Here is a 20,948-nt window from a genome sequence, read left to right as displayed (position 1 = left end):
AGCTCGATGGTCATCCGCCGCCAAGGCAGCCGAAAGAGAGGGAACCTGAGCATGTAATTGCAGCAGACCCACCTCACAAGAAAGGGCAGGGGCAAAGAGGCACTCTCTGAAGAATTTCAATGAGCCCCCCCTCCTCCCCCCAAAACACCTGCAACACCAAGGTAACCTCCTGCCACTCAAGCATGTGGGTATGACAAAAGCCACGCCAATCTCCAAGCAAAAAGAAAGGGTAGTCTACCAGCCAGGAAGACTCCGGAACCTCATAGTGCACCCAATACGGGAAAGACGAACCGAACTCAAATGAAGCCAGATCCATGATAGAGGCGTAATCTGGGTCTCCCAGGAGACCCAGAAAATCCGTGAGGCAGAGAACCTCTGGAAGGACACATCTGAGGAACCCAAAGGCACCTGGAAAGGAACCCAGGGGGCAAACTGCACCCAACTCAAATTCATACAGGGAAGGCAGATATGAAAACCCCCGCCCCCTGCAGCCTCACTGCCCCGGAGGCACCAAGGCCCAGGCAGGGTCAAATGGAGCCCACTCGATCCATGCAGACTTCCCCCATACCCCAGGAACCCCGGACACAGGCCAACGGGTAGATCCCCCATCCACAGCCACCACACCAGAAGAAAAGGTGGAGTTCAGGGGAAAAGCCTCAAAGAAGGGGATCTGTCGGGTCGACCCAGAAGCCTCGGCGGGATAATTGGGCTTAACCACGCCATGCCCGAATCGGAAGGGGCATTCCCCGAAGCCACCTGCATTTCATCCCCACCCCGACCCAGAAACCCTCAGATGTTTGGGTGCTTGCAGCAGGGAGAGATTCTCTTCCCCTAAATCAGGGAAGAGAACCCTGAACATGCAAGGGTATTACTTACAAGGCGCCTAGAAAAGCATACAGAAGAACACTTGGCCACCACAACCATCCCATACAGCTGGCACAGTCACACAGGGCAAGATCCAGACAGGCAAACGAGGCCAGAGGTAACATGTGCCCCCATGCACATCCGTCTACAAACTGGAGAGTGGAACTGCCAGCTCGCCTGAGCGGGCGTGCAAGTTGGATGATGATTCGCTTGTTTCATTGTTTTCTGTTGGGGGTTGGAGTTCTTTGGCTCTGTTTGGATGTAGGTTGCAATTTTCACCAGAGGTTTGTATTATTATGCCTACCTTTCTGGGGGAGTGTACCCTGATCGATGGCAGACATGACATACTCTAAATGTAGAGTGCTCCTATGACCATTGCTCCCTGCGCCTCTCTGAGGGGGCCAAGTTCTAGCTCGTGGTCCCTGGTAAGCACTAAAACTCCCGTAACTGATGTTCCCAAACAAAATAGTACACATATCAGTCTGGATAATTTCAAGGGAGCCAATGGGGTTCCCCCACAGAAAAAATTATAAATACCTGTCTATATTGTTCTTTAAAATCTTAAAAATATTATAAATAAAATTTTTATTATTATACTAAATGAGATCAGCCTTCATAGTTTTCAGTGTTGTGGAGAATATCAGCAATTTAAATAATTTTACTTTAGAATGATGCATTAGGAAGACTATTTTTTCTGGGGGGAGCTCCGTCGGCTCCTCAGAGCTATCCAGGCTGGGTGGATATGTATATCTGTCTGGCATCAGTCAATGCATGGAGATCCCCGGTAGGCAGAAGAGGCAGAAGACCACCTCTAGAGAGGCACAAGGAGCAATGGCCTATAGAGACCCCCCCCCCTGTGGTTGGGAGCATTCTATGTCTGCCATCGACCGGGACAGGCACCCAGAAAGGTAGGCGCCTCAAAACAAACCCCTATTCTGGTAAAATTATTGCGCCCAAAAGCCGAACAGGTGGACAGAACTCCCCTAACAAAAATTAGCAAACTAGCATGACGTCATCATGTCATCGTGCCGTTGTCTGCGCACCCCCCCCCTTCTCCACGGGAGGGGAAGGGGGAGCCCTAGATCCATGCGTCGGCGACCCAACCTACATTTCTTGGCTGATGGTAGTCTGGTACGGTCGTGCCTCTAGCTCCAGTTTTTCGTTGCAGCTCTGTGCCTTATGGTGTGGACTGTTCCTTCAAGTGGTGCGTGAGCCAGGAGTGATATTCCACGGTACTCAGGCTGCATGTGCCTAGGGTCTCTTTCCCCAGGTGCCCTGTTAGTACTGCCACTTGGGGCTTGGGGCCACCTTCCACAAGTCATCTCGGGATCTACCTCTGCTGTGCCGTTTACTGCTCAGTATTTGGCCGCCCTTGGGGTCAGCTGGAGTTTTTTCTTGCCCTTGTTTGTCTCTGGGTAGGGGGTAGTTTTCATAACTGGCAGGGGCGCAGAGTACTGCACAGCTAGTTTTCACTAATAACAGCGGCCGGCTCTGTTCCACCTGGGTACGCTGTCCTCTTGCGGGGTTTTTCTTTTGTTTTTGTTTTCTGCCTGGTGGGGGGGGGGGGGGGGGGAGTCTGCCATTGTCGTCCCCCATTGTTGTTTTTGGGGTGTCTTTATGTCCCCATTTGTGTGGGTGGTCCTCCCCGCTTGGTCCCCATGAGTGGACACGTCCCGGGGCTTTTGTTGATAGCTTTTTTCTCTAAGTTCATTTATTGATTTTATAATAGCAATAAACATGACATATTTGTATAATTTTTTGGGGGAACTTTGAAAATTTGTATTAGGAAAACTAAAGATGTTTTGGAAATTATCTATCAACATATCATTTATTATATGCTAATGTGTCAGAAAAGTGTCGTAGAATAATTATATCTAAAACGTGTGTTTATTTATTCAGACTTGAAAATGTGTAAAAGTCGTTGAAAAAATAAAAACACAAAAAAATCTCCCTTTCTATTTACGCTGCAGTACTGAAACGTGGGACAATTGCAGCCCTTTTCATATACAACTAGTCAAAAAATATTGGTTGACATTGAACAACTTTTCCAAAACAACTTAATGCCCCCTTTAGGAGATTTTGTTGGTAGACTTGGTCGCCGGTTTGCAGTACCCTGCCTGGGTTTCCCTTAGCGTGTTACCAAGGCTAAGGGCCCTGGGAAACCCCACAGGGGCTTCGTGGTCCAATGGATGTGACCCCTGAGTCCCCTCTCGCGTCTTGCGAGTTTGAAGGTTGCTCTGTTCCCTTGTTTCTGAGTGACACCGGTTTTGCCTATGCCATGCTGCCTGTTGGGTCAGTGATTGTTTTGACCTGGAGTTGTGCGACGTGTGTTGTCTGTTCGTACTCCAGTTCACCCAAGCTACTGATGATGATATGCGGGTGCAGGCAGCTAAGGCGTTGCTTGCTAGATTTAGGTTGCTGCAATGCGCTCAGTTGGTTGCAGCCCCGGATGCCCTGAGACTGCCCTGTTTTGGTTACAGGGACCCGGACTTTTTGGTGGGGAGCGCTTCAGCTCTGGTTCCGTCTACTCCTCCTAGTCCTTCCCTGTCTGTAGTTCATTCGATCCCCCCCCCTTGCTTCCGACTCCGAAGCGTCTGAGGGTTTCGGAGTCAGGGCAGGGTCTAGTTGGTGTTGAGACTCAGGCGGTCTCGGGGGTGTCCCCTTCTGGGGTTGCGGCGGAGGCATTTGAGCCTGGTTCTTCTGCCAGGGCTTCTGGGTCTGGCCAGTGGACCCCCCTCGTTCCTGTTTTTTCGGCAGCTCCCGCCTTTTCTTTGGAGGTGGGGGTTTGAAGGCCAGCTCGGCCCCCGGGTCCTCAGGGTTTGGATCCCGGGGTTGGCTTGGGGGCCTTTGGTCCTGTTGGACCCCGCCTGGGGTTTTCTGCCCTCTGAGCAGGGCTTGGTGTTACAAGGATAAGGGTTCTCTTTCGCTCCCTCCCCATATAAGTTGGATTTGGTGTCCACCCCTCCCTGGGTTCGGTTTCGTCTTTTCGGAGGTTTTCGGCTTCCCGTGTCTCATGTTCTGAGGTGCGGGAGGCCTTGGCGGCTTACCTCCTGCGAGACTCGGATTTTGCTTTCGTGATGGATCTACGTTCCTTCGTGTACGGCTCTTCTAGTTGGTACTGGGTTCGTTATGAAGTTCTGGAGTCGTCCTGGTTGGCAGACTGTCCTCTTTTCTCATTGGAGGCTTGGCACAAGTTCTGTCAGTCCCGTAAGCTTGAGTGGCAAGAGACTGTCGGCGTTTCAGGTTTTCCTGGGGAGGTGACTTAGAGCATCTCAATGCTTGTTTGTTCGCCCCTGCCCTTCCGTGGGACGTTGGTGTCATGCAGCTTCAAGTGCAGGTTCCTTTCCTTTTGGCTGCCTTGATTGCGGAGGATTTTGCATACTCGTGGCCTGCTTGCCTCGGCCCTGCGTTTCTTTTCCCTCTTTGAGCTGTCCTCGGACTGGCTTGAGTTGGATGTGGGGGCGCTTGGGGCTGCTGCCAGGTCCGGTGCATTGCCTTCCGCGGTGCAGGCGTTGTCTGCTTTGTTGAAGCTCTTCGCGCCACTCCTGCGTGATGTGGTTTCGCGGTTCCATGCTTTTCGCCTCACGTGTCGGCAGGCAGTACTGGCTTCTTCCTTGGATTCCGCTTGGGCCCTGGCTCTTTGGTTGTCTTTGCCTTTTTGTCCGTTGCTGTTTGTTGAGTCTGCTGTGGTGCCGTACCTAAAGTCGGCCTCGGTTAGCTGTCGACCTGTCTGAGTTGTTGTTGCCCCGAGGGGTTCGTGGGGGGCCTTCCCGGAAGGGTTGTGCCAGGGCTTGGGGATCTTTTCGTTGAGGTAGGTTGGAGGGGGCCTCGTAGCCTGGTGGATAGCGCGCAGGACTCGTAATTCTGTGGCGCGGGTTCGATTCCCGCACGAGGCAGAAACAAATGGGCAAAGTTTCTTTCACCCTGAATGCCCCTGTTACCTAGCAGTAAATAGGTACCTGGGAGTTAGTCAGCTGTCACGGGCTGCTTCCTGGGGGTGGAAGCCTGGTCGAGGACCGGGCCGCGGGGACACTAAAGCCCCGAAATCATCTCAAGATAACCTCAAGATAGGTCATTGGTGCCAGATTCGGGGCAGGCGCAGCTTCCGGTTTTGGCTGTTTATGGTCGGCGCGGGTATCGCCCTCTTCGCTGTTTGGGTTCTCGCAAGGTGCGTCGACCCTTTCGCGGTTCGTTCCGTTGCCGGGGGGAAGGGGGGCGGCTCACCCTGTTTGCTCACACCTAGTCCCACGATTCGTGGGCTTTTCGGGTCGTTTCGTGCACCCTGTGGTGGCGTTGTGTGGCTCCTTCCTCCCTTGGGGGGGTTCGGGGTTGGCAAGGCAGGCCTCTTCTCCTGCGGTTTGCTTGGTAGTGGTAGAAACGACGGCGTCCCCTCAGGTGGGTTTCCTGCCTGTTTCCAGGTCCCGAAACGGGACTGCGTGGACCTCCGGTTCATTCTGGACTTGTCCAGTCTGAACCTGTGGGTTTATTGCCTCTCCTTCAGGATGACTACTCTATCCCAGGTCCGTCTTCTGCTGGAGCCGGGCGCTTGGATGGTGTCCCTGGACCTCAAGGACATGGGCACGTCCCGGTTCACCCAAGGTTCAGGGACTGGTTCGGTTTTGTTTTGGGGCGTCAAGCTTACTGCTTTCGTTGTCTTCCCTTCGAGTTGAATCTGGGGCCTCGTGTTTTCACACACCTTACTCGGGTCGTGGTGTCCTGCCTACATCTGTTAGGTGTTCGGGTTCTGGCCTACCTCGACGAGTGGGTGGTTTGGGTTCCCAGCCAGTCCGCATGTCTGTTCGCCAGGGATTTGGTTCTTTCCCAGCTCGCCGGGTTCAGGTTCTTGGTGAACTGGAGGAAATCCCATCTGGTTTCCTCTCAGGTTCGGTCTGGTTTGGGACGTTCACACCACTTCCTTGTCTCTGCCTCCTGTGGCTCTGCTTCGCCTGCGAGTTCGGCCTCCAGGGGCTTTACGGTGGTTGCTGCGTCGCCGGCTTCCTCTTCGAGTTTTTCAGGGCTCAGTGCCTTGACGCGTGCCCGTGCCCTCGCTTGATGTGTTCACGGACGAGTCGTCTCTTGGCTGGGGTATTGTGACCAGTGCTCACCAGGCCGGCATGGGGTGGTGAGGTCTGTAATTCTGTCGGGTTCACAGTGTGGTCTGAGAGTTCGCTGTGGTGTGGATGTCGCTCCGAAGGGTTTGAGTCGCTCCCGGATCGACGATCTGGCTCCATTCGGACCCCTAGTGGTTCATTGTGTGAACCGTGGGGGTTCGATGCGATCCTTGGCTCTTTGGGACTGGTCGCTTCGGGTGACTCGTCTGCAGAGTTCTCGGGGTTTGGCTCTACTGGCGGTTCATGTCCAGGGGGTGTCAAACATCCCGGCGGACGGCCTGTCTCATTTCCTTCCCCTATTCACGGAATGGACGGTCGACACCAACTCCTTCAGCTGGCAGTGCCAGATGTTTGGGACTCCGGACGTGGATCTCTTCGCCTTGGCGTGGTCGATGCATCTCCCTGTATACGTGGCGCCTTTCCCTAACTGCGAGGCCGCCGGGGTCGATGCCTTCAGGCAGGACTGGGTGAGGTGGGGTTACTGTTATCTCTTTCCCCTGATTCAGCTGCTGCTCCTGGTCCTGGCTTGCTTCGAGACTTAGCAGGGAAAAGTTGTCCTTCTGACTCCATGGTGACTGGCCCAGCCTTGGTTTCAGGCGCTGCTTACTTGGTGCCCGAACCCGAGGTTCTTCCTGCGGCTCCACCTCCATCAGCGGATTGGTCCAACCCGTTACGAGGCTGGTTCGGTCTTCTCCTCGAGTCTTCGCATCTGGAGTTTCTGACTCGGGGTTATCATCACTTGTATGGTGCGCAGGTGATGTCATTGTTGGTCTCTCACCTGCATGCTTCGTCTCAGAGGCAGTATGAAGTTTCCTGGCAGTCTTTCCGGTTCTTCCTATCACTGCATAGGTGTTCTTCGGTCTCTAATAAGGTTGTTCTGTCCTTTCTCTCTTGGTTGTACCAGGACCATTATCTTATGCCCAATACTGTCGTCTCGTATCATGCGGTGCTGGTGGAGCCACTTCAGTTTGCTTTTGGTATTGATGTTACTTCTGCCCCGTTCCGCAAGCTGTCTCAGGCGTTGTTTCACCTCCTGCCTGCTCATGTGCCTCCTGAGCCGTCCTGTTCCTTGGACTAGGTGCTCTTGTTTCTCTCTTCTTCTCGGTTTGTTGTGGCCCCTTCCGTTCAGGATTGTTTTTCTAAGGCTCGTTTCCTGTTGGCTTTGGTTTCTGGGGGTTGGATAGGGAGCTTAATGCTCTCCTTCGGCACAGGAGTGTCTGCTCCTTTGGTCCTGGTGGTCGTTTTGTTCGATTGCAGTCGTCTCCTTCTTTTCTGGCGAAGAATGAAACGGCTGCATTTCAGAGGGGGCCCTTGGGTTGTTGATGCTTGGTTGGTCAGGCCGGGAGTGCATCATGTGTTGTGTCCGGTTGCGACTCTCCGCCGTTATTTGTGCACCACGGCTTCGGCGGCCGTGGATGCACTTTGGGTTGACCTGGTTTCCCTTCTTCCCTGTTCCCGAGCTCAGGTCTCTCAGGTTGTCCGCAGGGTTATTAAATCTAGCCAGCCTGCGGTTTATCCCCGTGCCCACGATGCTCGTAAGTTTGCGGCTTTGGCTGCTGTTTCTGGCAACATGTCTTGGGTTGACATTCGGGAGCGGGATTTTTGGAGGTCGAACAGGATTCTGACTGCTCGCTACCTGGTAAATGTTCTGGGGCCAGGTAGGGCCTGCATTGCTTTGGGTCGGCGGTTGCAGCCAGTTGTCTCGACTTCACGTTGAGGAGTGAGGACGAACCGCCTCCTGGGTCAGTCCCTGTTTTTCCTTGTCTTTGGGTAGTTAGCTCCGGGAACCCGACGGGGCTACTCCCAGAAAACCAGCGTTGAATGTAATGAACACCATTTTCTGGGTGAGTCCCGCAGGCTCCCCGGCATCCCTCCCTCCCTCCGGTTGGCGGTGTTTTTCGTGCCTTTTGACATCCAGCCTAAAAACTGTAGGTTGGGTCACCAACGGATGGGTCTGGGGTTTCCCCTTCCCTCTCCCGGGGAGGGGGGAAAGTGGCGCAGACAACGGCGCGGCAACATGATGACGTCATGCTAGTTTGCTAATTTTTGTTTGGGGAGTTCTGTCCACCTGTTCGGCTTTCGGTCGCAATAATTTTACCAAAATAGGTTTTTTTTTTGGGGTGACTACCTTTCTGGGTGCCTGTCTCGGTTGATGGCAGACATAGAATGCTCCCAACCACAGGGGGATTCTCTATAGGCCATTTCTCCTCATGCCTCTGGCATCCAGAAAGTTAGGAATTCTAAAACAAACTACTGCTGATTAATTAAATGCAAACCGAAAGTCGAACCAGCAACAGAACTCTCCAAACAAAACCAAGGAATCCAGTATGTCACCACAAACGCCGCGCATCCGTCTGCGCAACCCTCCCCCCCCTGGAGGGGGACGGAGGGGTCCCAGACCTCTGTGCCGGTCACTTTCCCCAGTTCAGAGGCTGAGTATCAAAAACGCGAAAAAAACGCTGACCTGGAGGGAGGGAGAGATGCCGGGAAGCCTCCGGGTCTCACCCAGAAAATGGCGTTTCATTACATTCAACGCTGGTTTTCTGTGGAGAGCCCCTTCGGCTCTCCAGAGCTACCTAACTAAATAAAAATAAAAAAGGGACTTACCCGGGAGTCAGTCGTCACTCGCTCCTCAACTCTAAGTCGAGACAACTGGCTGCAACCTGCGCCCCAAGGCTACACACACCCAAGAAGGGCCAGGAACATTAACAAGATACCGAGCGGCCAGGACCCTGTTCGACCCCCAATAGCCCCGTGCCGAATGTCAGCACAGGACATATTCCAAAAAACAGCAGCAAAAGCCACGAACTTATGAACGTAATGGGCACGGGGATAGACCGCAGGCTGGCTGGACCAAATAATCCTGCGGATGACCTGGGAGACCCTCACCTAGGAAAACAGGGAAGAAGGAAAACCGGGCCGACCCACAGCGTGTCCCCTGCTATGGAGGCCACGGCGCGCAGATAACAGCGAAGAGCCACAAACGGACACAAAACATGATGCAACCCCCGGCCGAACCAACCATCAACGACCAAAGGACCCTTTCGGAAAGCAGCAGACTCGTTCTTCGCCAGAAAAGAAGGAGAAGGCTGCAAACGAATGAAACAACCACCAGGACCAAAAGAGTAGGAAACTCTTTCGCCGGAGGAGAGGGTGAAGCTCCCCAACCCAACCCCCAGAGGCCAATGCCAACAAGAAAAGAGCCTTAGAAAAACAATCCTGAACCGAGGGGGCCACCACAAACCAAGGAGAAGAGAGAAAAGAGAGCACACGGTTCAACGACTATGGCTCAGGTGGTGCATGAGCAGGACAAAGGTGAAAAAATTCCCGAGAAAGCTTGTGGAATGGAGCAGAAATGATATCCACCCCGAAAGCAAGCTGCAGCGGCTCCGCCAGTGCCGCACAATACGAGGCGACAGTATTTGGCATAAGATGACGGTCCTGAAACAACCAAGAGAGAAAGGACAAAACAACCCGATCAGAAATCGAAGACTACGTAGAGACAAAAAATGCAGAAAAGACCACCAGGAAATTTCATATTGCTGTCTAGGCGAAACTCGCAGGTGGGACACCATCAACTAAGCCACCTGGTCAACATACAAATGGTGGTGGTACACCAGGGTCAAAAGACCAGATGCGAAGAGTGGAGAAGATTAAACCAGCCACGTACCGGCCCAGACCGATCTGCTGAAAGAGGCGGAGCCACGGGAAGACCCAACAGGAGTCAACAGGACTACTCTCCCCTGGTAAGTCTCCAACCAAGCCAGGATCCGGAGCAACAACCGGACCAGTGGGAAGTGGTACAGGTAACTCCACCTCGACCAGTCCAGCCAAAAGGCATCGACTCCAACGGCTTCGCAGTCTGGGAAGGGCACCACTTAAACTGGAAGAGGCCTCGACCACGCCGATGCGAAAAGGTCCACCTCTGGGCGCCCGTACTTCCGGCAGAGCCAACTGAACAAGTTGGAGTTGACCGTCCATTCCATGGAAAGGGGAATGAACCGAGACAGGCCGTCCACCAGAACGTTTGACACCCCTTGAACATGAACCGCCAGGAGAGCCAAACCCCGAGAACTCAGCAGACGAGTCACCCGAAGCGACCAGCCCCAAAGAACCAAGGACCGCATCGAACCCCCGCAGCTGAAGCAACGAACCACCGGGAAACAGTCTGAATGGAGCCGGATCGTTGCTTCTCGAGTGACCTGAATCCTCAGAAGCGAATGCCACACCGCCGCAAACTCCCACGCCGTGCTGTAAGCTTGACAGAAGGACGGACCCCACCGACCCTGGCCGGCCTGGTGAGCACTTGTCACAAAACCCCAGCCGAGAGATGAGGCATCCGTGAACACATCAAAGAAGGGCTCGGAGAGGCGCCAAGGCACATAACCCTGAAAAACCCACAGAGGAAGCCGGCGACGCAGCAGCCGACGCAAGGCTCCCAAGATCTGAACCCATCGATTGCGAGCACGGTGAAAGGGACGACCCCACAGAAACCAGAGCATCCGCCGAAGCCAGATCCGACCCGATGGGTAGACCATCACAGTGAAGTTCAGGCTTCCACACAGCTACCCGAACTACCAATGTGTGACCAAAAAATACCCTCGAAAAACAACCAGAGGCGGGAATGCAGCCGTAACAGTGTGGCAAGAGGGAGAGACAAGGAAGCGGTCCGAGAGTCCCACACAAGACCCAGCCAAGTTCGAACCTGAGAGGGAACCAAATGGGACTTCCTCCAGTTCACCAAGAATCCGAACCCGGCGAGCTGGGAAAGAACTAAATCCCTGGCGAGCAGACACGCTGACTGGCTGGGAGCCCACACCAGCCAGTCGTCGAGGTAAGCCAGAATCCCGAACCCCTAATAGATGCAACTGGGCCATCACGACCCGGGTAGGGCGTGTGAACACTCGAGGTGCCAGATTCAAGCCAAATGGAAGGCAACGAAAACGGTAAGCTTGTCGCCCCACAACAAAACCCAGCCAGTCTCTGAACCCCGGATGAATTGGGACGTGCCAATACGCGTCCCGGAGGTCCTGAGACACCATCCAGGTACCCGGCGCCAAAAGCAGCCGGACCTGAGACAGAGTGGTCATCCGAAAAGTGGGACAAAAGACCCAGGGATTCAGACGAGACAAGTCCAGTATGAATTGCAGATCCGCACAGTCCCGTTTCGGAACTGAAAACAGGCAGGAAACTCACCTGAAAGGATGTTGTTGTTTTGACCACACCCAAGCGAACCCACTCCCGGATGACCTGACAGAGCATAGAAGAAGAGGCCTGCCCTGACCCTCACCCCACCCCGAAGGAGGAGGAGCGACCCAACGCCACTGCAGGCCAGAGAAAACGACCCGAAATGCCCACGAATCATGGGACCAGGCGAGAGGAAATAGCACGAGCCTCCCCCTATCACCCTGTCAACAGGGCAACTTGCGAGAGGGCTAATGACCCCTACGAAAGTCCGACCAACTCTCAGAGAGATCACTGCGCCGACTAGATGCCGACGGCTCCAGAGGAGGTGCCGGCCCCGAATCTGGCACTACTGGCTTACGACGACCAAAAGAACCCTGGGACGTGGCATGACCCTTCCGGGCTGGATCGTCACTTTTCCCCCAGAGAACCAACAAGTCCGACATAGGCCGGCAACTAGACCTGGTTGATACCTGGTTGATGGGGTTCTGGGACTTCAACTCCCCAAGCCCGGCCCGAGGCCAGGCTTGACTTGTGAGAGTTTGGTCCACTAGGCTGTTGCTTGGAGAGGCCCGCAGGCCCACATACCCACCACAGACGAATCCGCTTGCAGAAAATGCACCACCGCAAACTCTACAAACAGCAACGGACAAAAAGGTGAAGAATTTCTAAGAGTCAGGGTCCAAGTCGATTCCAATGAGTGGACAAGCACCGCCTGATGGCACGCAAGATGAGAAGCAAAGAACAGGGACACTGCCTCTCTCAAAATCGGCGCAAACAACTTCAACAAGGCATCCAACGACCGAGCCACCGAAGCAAACACACCAGACATAGGCCCAGATCCCAGTTCCTGCGCATCCTCGCCGAGCCATTCCGAAGACAGCTGCAGCAGAGAAAAAACACAAGACCGAAGCCAAATGCCCACGGGCGCGCACATCCTCGGCCGCGCAGAGGGTACCAACACCCAAGCGGGGTCAAACAGGGCCCAAGCACCCCAAGTCAACTCCTACCCATCCCCAGAACCTCGACGTCAGGACCCGGGGCCGAGCTGTCCTCCAAACCCTCGAGTCCGCCGAAAAAGCTGGGATGAAAGGGGCCTGCTGGCACAGTCCAAGGGTTCCAGCAGGAGGAACAGGCTCGAATGCCTCCACCGCTGATCCGGAAGGGGCATTCCCTGGAGTCGCCCGAGACTCACCACCAGGCAAATCCTGCCCTGACTCTGAAACCCTCAGACGTTTGGGAGCCGGAAGCAGGGGAGGGGGATCAGGATGAACCACAACAGGGGAAGGACTAGGGGGAGCAGATGAAACCAAAATCAAGGAGACTAACACCCCCAAGTCCGGGTCCATATAACCAAAGTGGGGCAACTGTGGGGCATCCGGAATAGCAACCAACCTTGCGCATTGCAGCAACCTAAACCTTGCATGCAATGCCGAAGATGCTTGCACCCTAATAACAATCTCAGTGTACTGGGTGAATTGGAGTACAAACAAGGAACACTACTCACAGGACTCCGGGTCAAAAGTGTCATTGACGCAACAAGCAGCATGGCGGAGACAAAGACGGTGAGTGTCACCCTGAGTCAAGAGGACAGAGCAACCTTTAAACTCGCACAAGGCGAGGTGGGACTCTGGGATCTCTTCCATCGGACCACTAAGCCCCCAAGGGGGTTTCCAGGGCCCTTAGGCTAACTGCTAAGGGAAGCCCAGGCAGGGTTCTGCTAACCGGTTATCCCAGAGATATCAAGCAAACAAACTAAAAGCTGAACTCCTGCGACGTTTACAAGCACGAAGACCTAGTGGAGGTCCACCAAAAACACACAAGTGGTCCTACCGCCACACCTGGCAGACCCCCGCCAGGCAAAACAAAACAAAATAAAAGAAAAACACTGCAAAAGCCCAAAGTCTCCAGGTGAACAGAACAGGTCGCTATGCGTATATCAGACAGCTGCACAGTACCTCCGCCCCTGTTAGCGACGAAACTACCTCCTACCCAAGGGAAAACTGGAGCAAGAACAACCCCAGTAGAACCCCCAAGGGCGGGCAATCACTGAGCAACAACAGAACCACGAGGAGGTAGTTCCCAAAGTGCTCAGGGAAGATAACCGTGAAGGCGCAAGGGCAGTACCTACGGGGCACCAAGGGAAGGTGGCCCTAGGTGCATGCAGCCTCAGTACTTTTGTATTACTCCTGGCTCGCACGATACCAAAATTGAACAACACCAACGCACTGCTCAAAAGATGGAGCCAGAGTCGATCGTCCGTTCGCCCTCACAACAGCCTGTGAACTGAGGAGAGTTGCAGGCACGGAGGTCTGGGACCCCTCCAGGGGGGGGGGGGGGGGTTGCGCAGACTGATGTGCGGCATTTGTGGTGACGTCATACTGGTTTTCCTGGTTTTGATTGGAGAGTTCTGTTGCTAGTTCGGCTTTTGTTTTGCAATTAATTAATCAGCAGTAGTTTGTTTTGGAATTCCTACCTTTCTGGGTGCCAAACCTAGTAGATGGCAGACAAAGACTGCTTCCAATTACACAGGGGGATGTCTTTAGGCCATTGCTCCTCGTGCCTCTCTTGAGGGGGGGGGGCCAGGTTCTGGCTCTGGTCCCCGGTAAGCCTAGGACTCCTTCGAATGACTGTTGCCACAGTCTAATATATACACATCAGCCCAAGTATAGCTCTGGGAAGCCAAAGGGGTTCTCTACAGAAATGGGAATTTATTATTAATAATAACAACAAAACACAATAATCACTAAACTAATTAGTAAGATTAATATTACTCAGTTGGGTTTTGCTTTCACCCTTACCAATTCTGACACCATTACATGAATTTACCTGAGGCTACTATCTCGAGTGATTTTAGGATGAATGTTACAGTGGCTGTGTATCATCAGCCTACACTTAAGTCATTTAATAATATAGCACATAGATTGCCAAAGAATATTACCCCATATATTTATAGCTGACAGAGGTTATTCACAACTGCCATTTTCATTATCAGATGCTTTTTAGGCACCCCAGGGATAATTCAAGATATGCAGTGGCACCATGCTCTATGTACTCAATGCGCAACCTAGGGACCGAGGTTAACTCCTCCGGTGTTATGGGGGGGAGGGGTATAAAGTGTTACCTAGAAGTGCTAATAGTTAGAATCAAGTTGTATCAAAAATAGTGGGGCCCCCAAGGAACATAGGTTCCTGTTAATGCTTCAAGGTTTTAGAAACAGATCTGTTGTCTAGTAGACAATCATCTACACCACTTCAACAGGATTAATGGATACACCTCAAAAACTAACTTATTTATTAAACCCTCTACTAACCTCCCATGTACATTACTATAATAACAACACTTTACCACACTACCTTACGTTAACTACCTTGGTCCACATAGACAGGGTACAAGGTTTATACTTGGAAAAGCTGGGTAAAGTCTACTTGAAGAGAAGTACTCGAAAGGCTTGAAGCAGCCTGGGGTAGCTAAGCCCCACGTGGTACCCTAGTCACAACACAATACACTTAGGGATGCCCAAACACTGGCTAATATTACACACTACTTATAAATAAAACACACACCTAGCCAGTAACACAGTACCTTAATAATAATTAACTTATCTGTGGAATAACCCCAGCATGGGATAAGGGAAGAGAGGAGTAGGAAAAGGAGGAGACAGAGCCACACAGGAGAGGTGTTGACCCAAGCACAGTAGTTCAGAGAAGGAGGAACCAGCACTCAGTCCCCAGGCTCTCTCACATTGTTGTTGCCCTGAAGATACCTAGCTGAACGTGCAGCTACAAACAATACAAGTCTACACTGGCCTTCGTTACTAGTTACTTTAATAGTTCTATGAATAGCTGATAACTAGTTCAATATTATATTTAATCAACAACAAGCTCAGAGTCTGAATGCTCTGTGAGAAACAAGATTCATCTTACGTTTGGCAAGGGCGACGGGATTACAGCATACCCTCGGTTTAAGGAGCCATGATATAAAAGTTATTGTAATTAAATATCATTCTTACATGATCCAATTCTATGAATTAATGTATAGTAATTATTTGGAGCTCAATTTGACCTCTGGTTTCCAACTAAGGAACCCAGGGGTCGTAACACCTGGGTAGGACAAAAACTTCTAGACATGTTTCCTTCCACCTAATTCCTATGTTCACTTATCATTAAATATATACCTGGGAGTTAGGCAACTTTAAGGGTTGCATCCTGTGAAAGGTTAGTAGTTGGCCTAGGTGGACCTCAGTAGTCCTAAGCAAGGCTTCCTGTCCCCAACAAAAGGAATTAACCTTTGCATTGAAAGTCAGTTAGCTTTTCACCATTGCCTATTTCATGCACTTCAACCACAATGCATAACACATCATTAGGAACCACTTTGGTAAATTTGATATAAAATGTAACTAATGATTTCTCTTTTATCAGATAGAGGATCACACACTGATGGATTTTGCTAACACAGTTGTGTCCCATGGCACACATTCTGTCATGTCCTTGATGGCCAACCTTCATAGTATGGCTGCACCTGAAGCAGCAGAGAGAGCTATTTCTCCTTTACACTCGGACTCTGAGGTATGGAATTTTGTTTATCTGCTTCCTATTAGAATAATACATCTATAATACAAGAGATAATGTCTGTATGCATGGATGTATATTTGTTTAGGTTAGAAGCTAGATGCTTGGGGGTAGCCTCACCCATATTTGTGGGGGGCAATGGACTGGGTTAATGACCATAAGCTCATTGAAGTGTTAACTAGCATAAATAACGGTAGTAGGTCTAAGAGACCCAACAAGCGAGAAGGAATATTCAATGAATTCAATTTCAACAATAAGAAGATCGACTGGGAAAAAATAAATGTAAACCTTGCAACCATTCAAAGGGAGACAGTCCTAAGCGACAAAACTCCCACACAGGGAATAGCTCAACTGACAGCTGAAGCATACAAGGTCTGCCTGAAGCACGTGCCTGTGAGGAGAGTCAGAAAGAGGACCACTCTAGAATGAGAATGCAGAAGACTGTACAGGAGAAGGAAAAAATAACGAAAATGCTTAGGCAGACACGACTATCACAAGCAAGGAAAATAAACCTAAACAGGGATATCGAAGAAATAGAACAAACGTTGAAGTGATCATACAAGTCTGAGGAAATTGAATTGGAACTATACAAGAGATATAGAAAAATCCAAAATATTTTTTCACATACGCAAAATCAAAATAAAAACCTCCACCGGTATTGGAACTTTAATTACAACTGAAGGTACGTACACAGAGGACAACAAAGAAATTAGTGAAATTCTAAAAAGCCAATATGAGGCTATGTTTAGCACACCAATAAACAACATGAAAGTTAATGACCCAGACAGCTTTTTATGAATGACATTCAAGCTGCAGATAATATAACGGATATTGCCACAAACTCGGAAGACTTTGAAAGAGAAATTGACAATATGCCCATGCACCCAGCTCCTGAGCCTGACTCATGGAATTCAATATTCATAAAGAAATGTAAAGTACCAGTAGCGCGAGCACTCAGCGTAATATGGAGAAAGAGCCTGGATACAGGGGAGATACCAGCAGCACTTAAATCTGCAGATATAGCTCCTTTGCACAAAGGGGGAGTAAAGCCTTGGCAAAAAATTATAGACCAGTTGCACTAACATCACACATAATAAAAGTTTTTGAAAGAGTAATTAGGAATCAAATTTCTAGTTTTATGGAAAATAATGAGTTGCACAACCCAGGACAACATGTATTTAGAGCTGGAAGATCCTGTCTGTCACAATTAATCATCCACTATGACAAAATCACAGAAGCTCTAGAAGAAATGCAAAATGCAGATGTAGTATACATAGACTTTGCAAAGGCATTCGACAAATGTGATTACGGAGTGATTGCACACAAAATGAGGTCAGTGGGAATAACTGGTAAAGTAGGACGCTGGATACTCAATTTCCTGTCGAACAGAACACAAAGAGTAACAGTCAATAAAATCAAATCAAGTCCAAGCGCAGTTAAAAGCTGCGCAAGGTCTGTACCTCAAGGTACAGTCCTTGCACCACTGCTGTTCCTTATCCTCATATCAGATATAGATAAAAATACAAGTCACAATTTCGTGTCATCCTTTGCAGATGACACAAAAATCAGCATGAAAATTACCTCTGCTGAAGACATGGAAAAATTACAAGCAGATATCAACAAAGTTTTCAATTGGGCAGCAGAAAATAACATGATGTTTAACAGTGATATATTCCAGGTACTCAAGTACAGCAAAAATGAGGACCTGAAACATAATACAGGGCACAAAACACAATCGAATCTGCCCATAATAGGTAAACAGCATGTCAAGGATTTGGGAATAATGATGTCTGGCGATCTAACGTTTAGGGAGCATAACCAAGCAAATATTGCGTCAGCCAGAAAAATGATAGGATGGATTACGAGAACTTTCAAATCCAGGTATCACATCACAATGGTTATACTCTTCAAGTCACTTGTGTTGTCCCATCTCGAGTACTGCTCAGTACTCACTTCCCCCTTCAGAGCAGGAGAGATTGCTGAAATAGAGGGCATACTGAGAACATATATGGCACGCATAGACATGATAAAGTACCTAAATTATTGGAATTATTTGGAATCAAAGCTCTCCAAATGTACTCACTAGAAAGGAGACGAAAGAGATACCAAATAATATACACATGGAAAATACTGGAAGGCCAGGTCCCTAATCTACACAGTAAAATAACAACATACTGGAGTAAACGATGTGGAAAAAAATGCAGAACAGAACCAGTGAAGAGCAGAGGTGCCATAGGCACAATCAGAGAACGCTGTATAAACATCAGAGGTTCACGGTTGTTCAACGTCCTCCCAGCGAGCATAAGAAATATTGCCGGAACAACCGTGGACATCTTCAAGAGAAAATTAGACTGTTTTCTAAAAGAAGTTCCAGACCAACCGGGCTGTGGTGGGTATGTGGGCCTGCGGGCCGCTCCAAGCAACAGCCTGGTGGACCAAACTCTCACAAGTCAAGCCTGGCCTCGGGCCGGGCTTGGGGAGTAGAAGAACTCCCAGAACCCCATCAAGCAGGTATCAAGCAGGGGTATGGGACGGATATAGGTTGGTCAGAGTAGGTCTAAGTTAAATGCTTCAAGAAATATAGCACGAAACCCAACACCCCCTGAGTGGTTTTCATTAAATCTGATATGGAAACAGGTTGACATTAATTCAAATTCAAATTTTTATTCAGGTAAAAGTACATTCATAGAAGATGAGTTACAAACATAATGTTGGATTTATAGATACAGCTAGTACATATAATACCTAAAGCTACTAATATGCATAGCGTTTTGGGCAAGGTGTGGGGAAAAACAACAACTTTTAGACTAAAATTTAATAGTAATTGAGATTAAAGTATAAATTGTGTTGAAAAAAGAAATAAAAAAAGGGGGAGGGGAACATGGCAGAAATCAGCAATTTTACAAGTTGGTAAACAAAGAGCATTGTTTAAAATAGCAAGACATGGGTTGGCATTTAGGGGGTAAGGTAGGTTACGTAGAGTTTATTAGGTAGGCATGTGTTGTCCTTGAGTAATTACCTAAGTGTAGTTACAGGATGAGAGCTACGCTCGTGGTGTCCCGTCTTCCCAGCACTCTTTGTCATATAACGCTTTGAAACTACTGACGGTTTTGGCCTCCACCACCTTCTCACATAATTCATTCCAACCAGGTCTAACATTCTGTTTGGAAAAGTGAATTTTCTTATGTTTCTTTGGCATCTTTGTTTAGTTAGTTTAAATCTATAACTTCTTGTTCTTGAAGTTCCTGGTCTCAGGAAATCTTCCCTATCAATTTTATCAATTCCTGTTACTATTTTGTACATAGTGATCATATCTCCTCTTTTCTTCCATCTTTTAGTTTTGGCATATTTAATGCCTCTAACCTCTTCTCGTAGCTCTTGCCCTTCAGTTTTGGGAGCCACTTAGTAGCATGTCTTTGCACCTATTCCAGTTTGTTGATGTGCTTCTTAAGATATGGGCACCACACAACCGCTGCATATTCTAGCTTTGGCCTAACAAAAGTCGTGAACAATTTCTTTAGAATTTTTCCATCCATGTATTTAAAAGCAATTCTGAAGTTAGAAAGCGTGGCATAGGCTCCTTGCACAACGTTCTTTATGGGTTCCTCAGGTGATAGTTTCTGTCAAGAACCACCCCTAGATATCTTTCTTTATCAGATGTCTTGAAAGATTCTCCACGTAACTTATAGGTTGTGTGGGGTCGATGTTCTCCAATTCCACATTCCATAACATGGCTTTATTCACATTAAATTCCATTTGCCAAATGGTGCTCCATATACTTATTTTGTTCAGGTCTTCTTGAAGGGTATGACAATCATCTATGTTTCTTATCTTCCCCGTTAACGTCCCTATTGCATCATCAGCAAACATGTTCATATAATTCTGTATTCCGTCTGATAGATTGTTTATGTAGACAATGAAAATTTCCAGTGCAAGAACTGAACCCTGTGGTACTCACTTGTGATATTTCTCCAGTCCGATACATTTCCTTTGATTAGTCCCCTCATTTTTCTATCAGTTAGAAAATTTTTCATCCATGTTAGAAGCTTACCTGTCACCTCCTCCAATATGTTCCAGTTCCAAGAACAACCTCTTATGCGGAACTCTGTTGAAAGTCTTTTTTAGGTCCAGATAGATGCAGTCAACCCAGAAATCTCTTTCCAGTAAAATCTCTGTGGCTCGATCATAGAAACTGAGTAAATTTGTTACACAGGATCTTCCTGATCAAAATCCATACAGACTTTCTGATATTATATTGTTTTTCCTCCAGGTGTTCTACCCATTTAGTTTTAATTATTTTTTCAAATATTTTGACTATTACACTTGTCAATGATACAGGTCTATAATTGAGGGGTCTTTCCTGCTGCCACTTTTGTAGATTGGTACTATGTTAGCCTTTTTCCACACGTCAACTACATCTCCTGTGAACAGGGATGCCTGAAAAATCAGTTGAAGTGGAATGCTGAGCTGAGGTGCACATTCTCTCAGAACCCATGGTGAAACGCAACCTGGACCAACTGCTTTGTTCTTACTTAGCTCCTTGAGCATTTTTTAACTTACAATACAATACAATACAATACAATTTTACAATACAATTTTATTTAGGTAAGGTACATACATACAATAAATATTTACAAGGATTGTTTAACTTATAGGTATAGCTAGTACATACAATGCCTAAAGCCACTATTACGCAAAGCGTTTCGGGCATGAACTTCGTCTCTAGACACCTCTATGTGCTCTATGTTGTTCTCTGGAAAGTCATCATTGCCTGATGTTATAATGGAAGGGGGCTTCCCTTCCAAACAGTAACACCTCTCCTCCTTCCCCCTCTCCTCACCGTCATACATACACCAACAAGCCATTGATACAGGTAAGCTATAACTTGTACATACTATAGTACACAATATGTGTGTGTATTATGTATGAAATGTATTTTGAAGTTAATATTTTTTTGAGTGTGAATGGATTAATTCAATTCACATAATTTCTTATGAGAAAATTCGTTTCGAGTTACGACCCGTCTCTGGGAACAGATTAAATTCGTAAACGGAGGTACCACTGTACTTTACTAGAGGGGTTCCCGGCAGTGCCCGGGTTAGTCTCCCCCCCCACCCCCACATTCCCCCCTTTCCCCATATCACCCACTTTCCCTCCCCTCTCCTACTTTACCCCTCTTCCCCCACTTTCCTGCCCCACCTCCCCATCTTCCTTCCCA

At 49.1% G+C, this 20,948-nt stretch overlaps 1 protein-coding gene across 3 annotated transcripts in view; it reads left to right on the top strand.

The window, feature by feature from the left end:
• Positions 1-20,948, top strand: part of LOC123764809 (uncharacterized) — a 430,287-nt gene that overhangs the window by 258,033 nt on the left and 151,306 nt on the right. For all 3 annotated transcript variants that reach the window (XM_069302648.1, XM_045752985.2, XM_045752984.2), the window contains one exon: positions 15,581-15,727. In XM_069302648.1, coding sequence (XP_069158749.1) covers positions 15,581-15,727 — 147 coding nt within the window. The remainder of the gene's footprint in view (positions 1-15,580; positions 15,728-20,948) is intronic.

The sequence above is a fragment of the Procambarus clarkii genome, chromosome 48 (assembly GCF_040958095.1).
Source record: "Procambarus clarkii isolate CNS0578487 chromosome 48, FALCON_Pclarkii_2.0, whole genome shotgun sequence".
Taxonomy (NCBI): Eukaryota; Metazoa; Arthropoda; class Malacostraca; order Decapoda; family Cambaridae; genus Procambarus; species Procambarus clarkii.
This window is presented reverse-complemented; position numbering and strand designations above follow the sequence as displayed.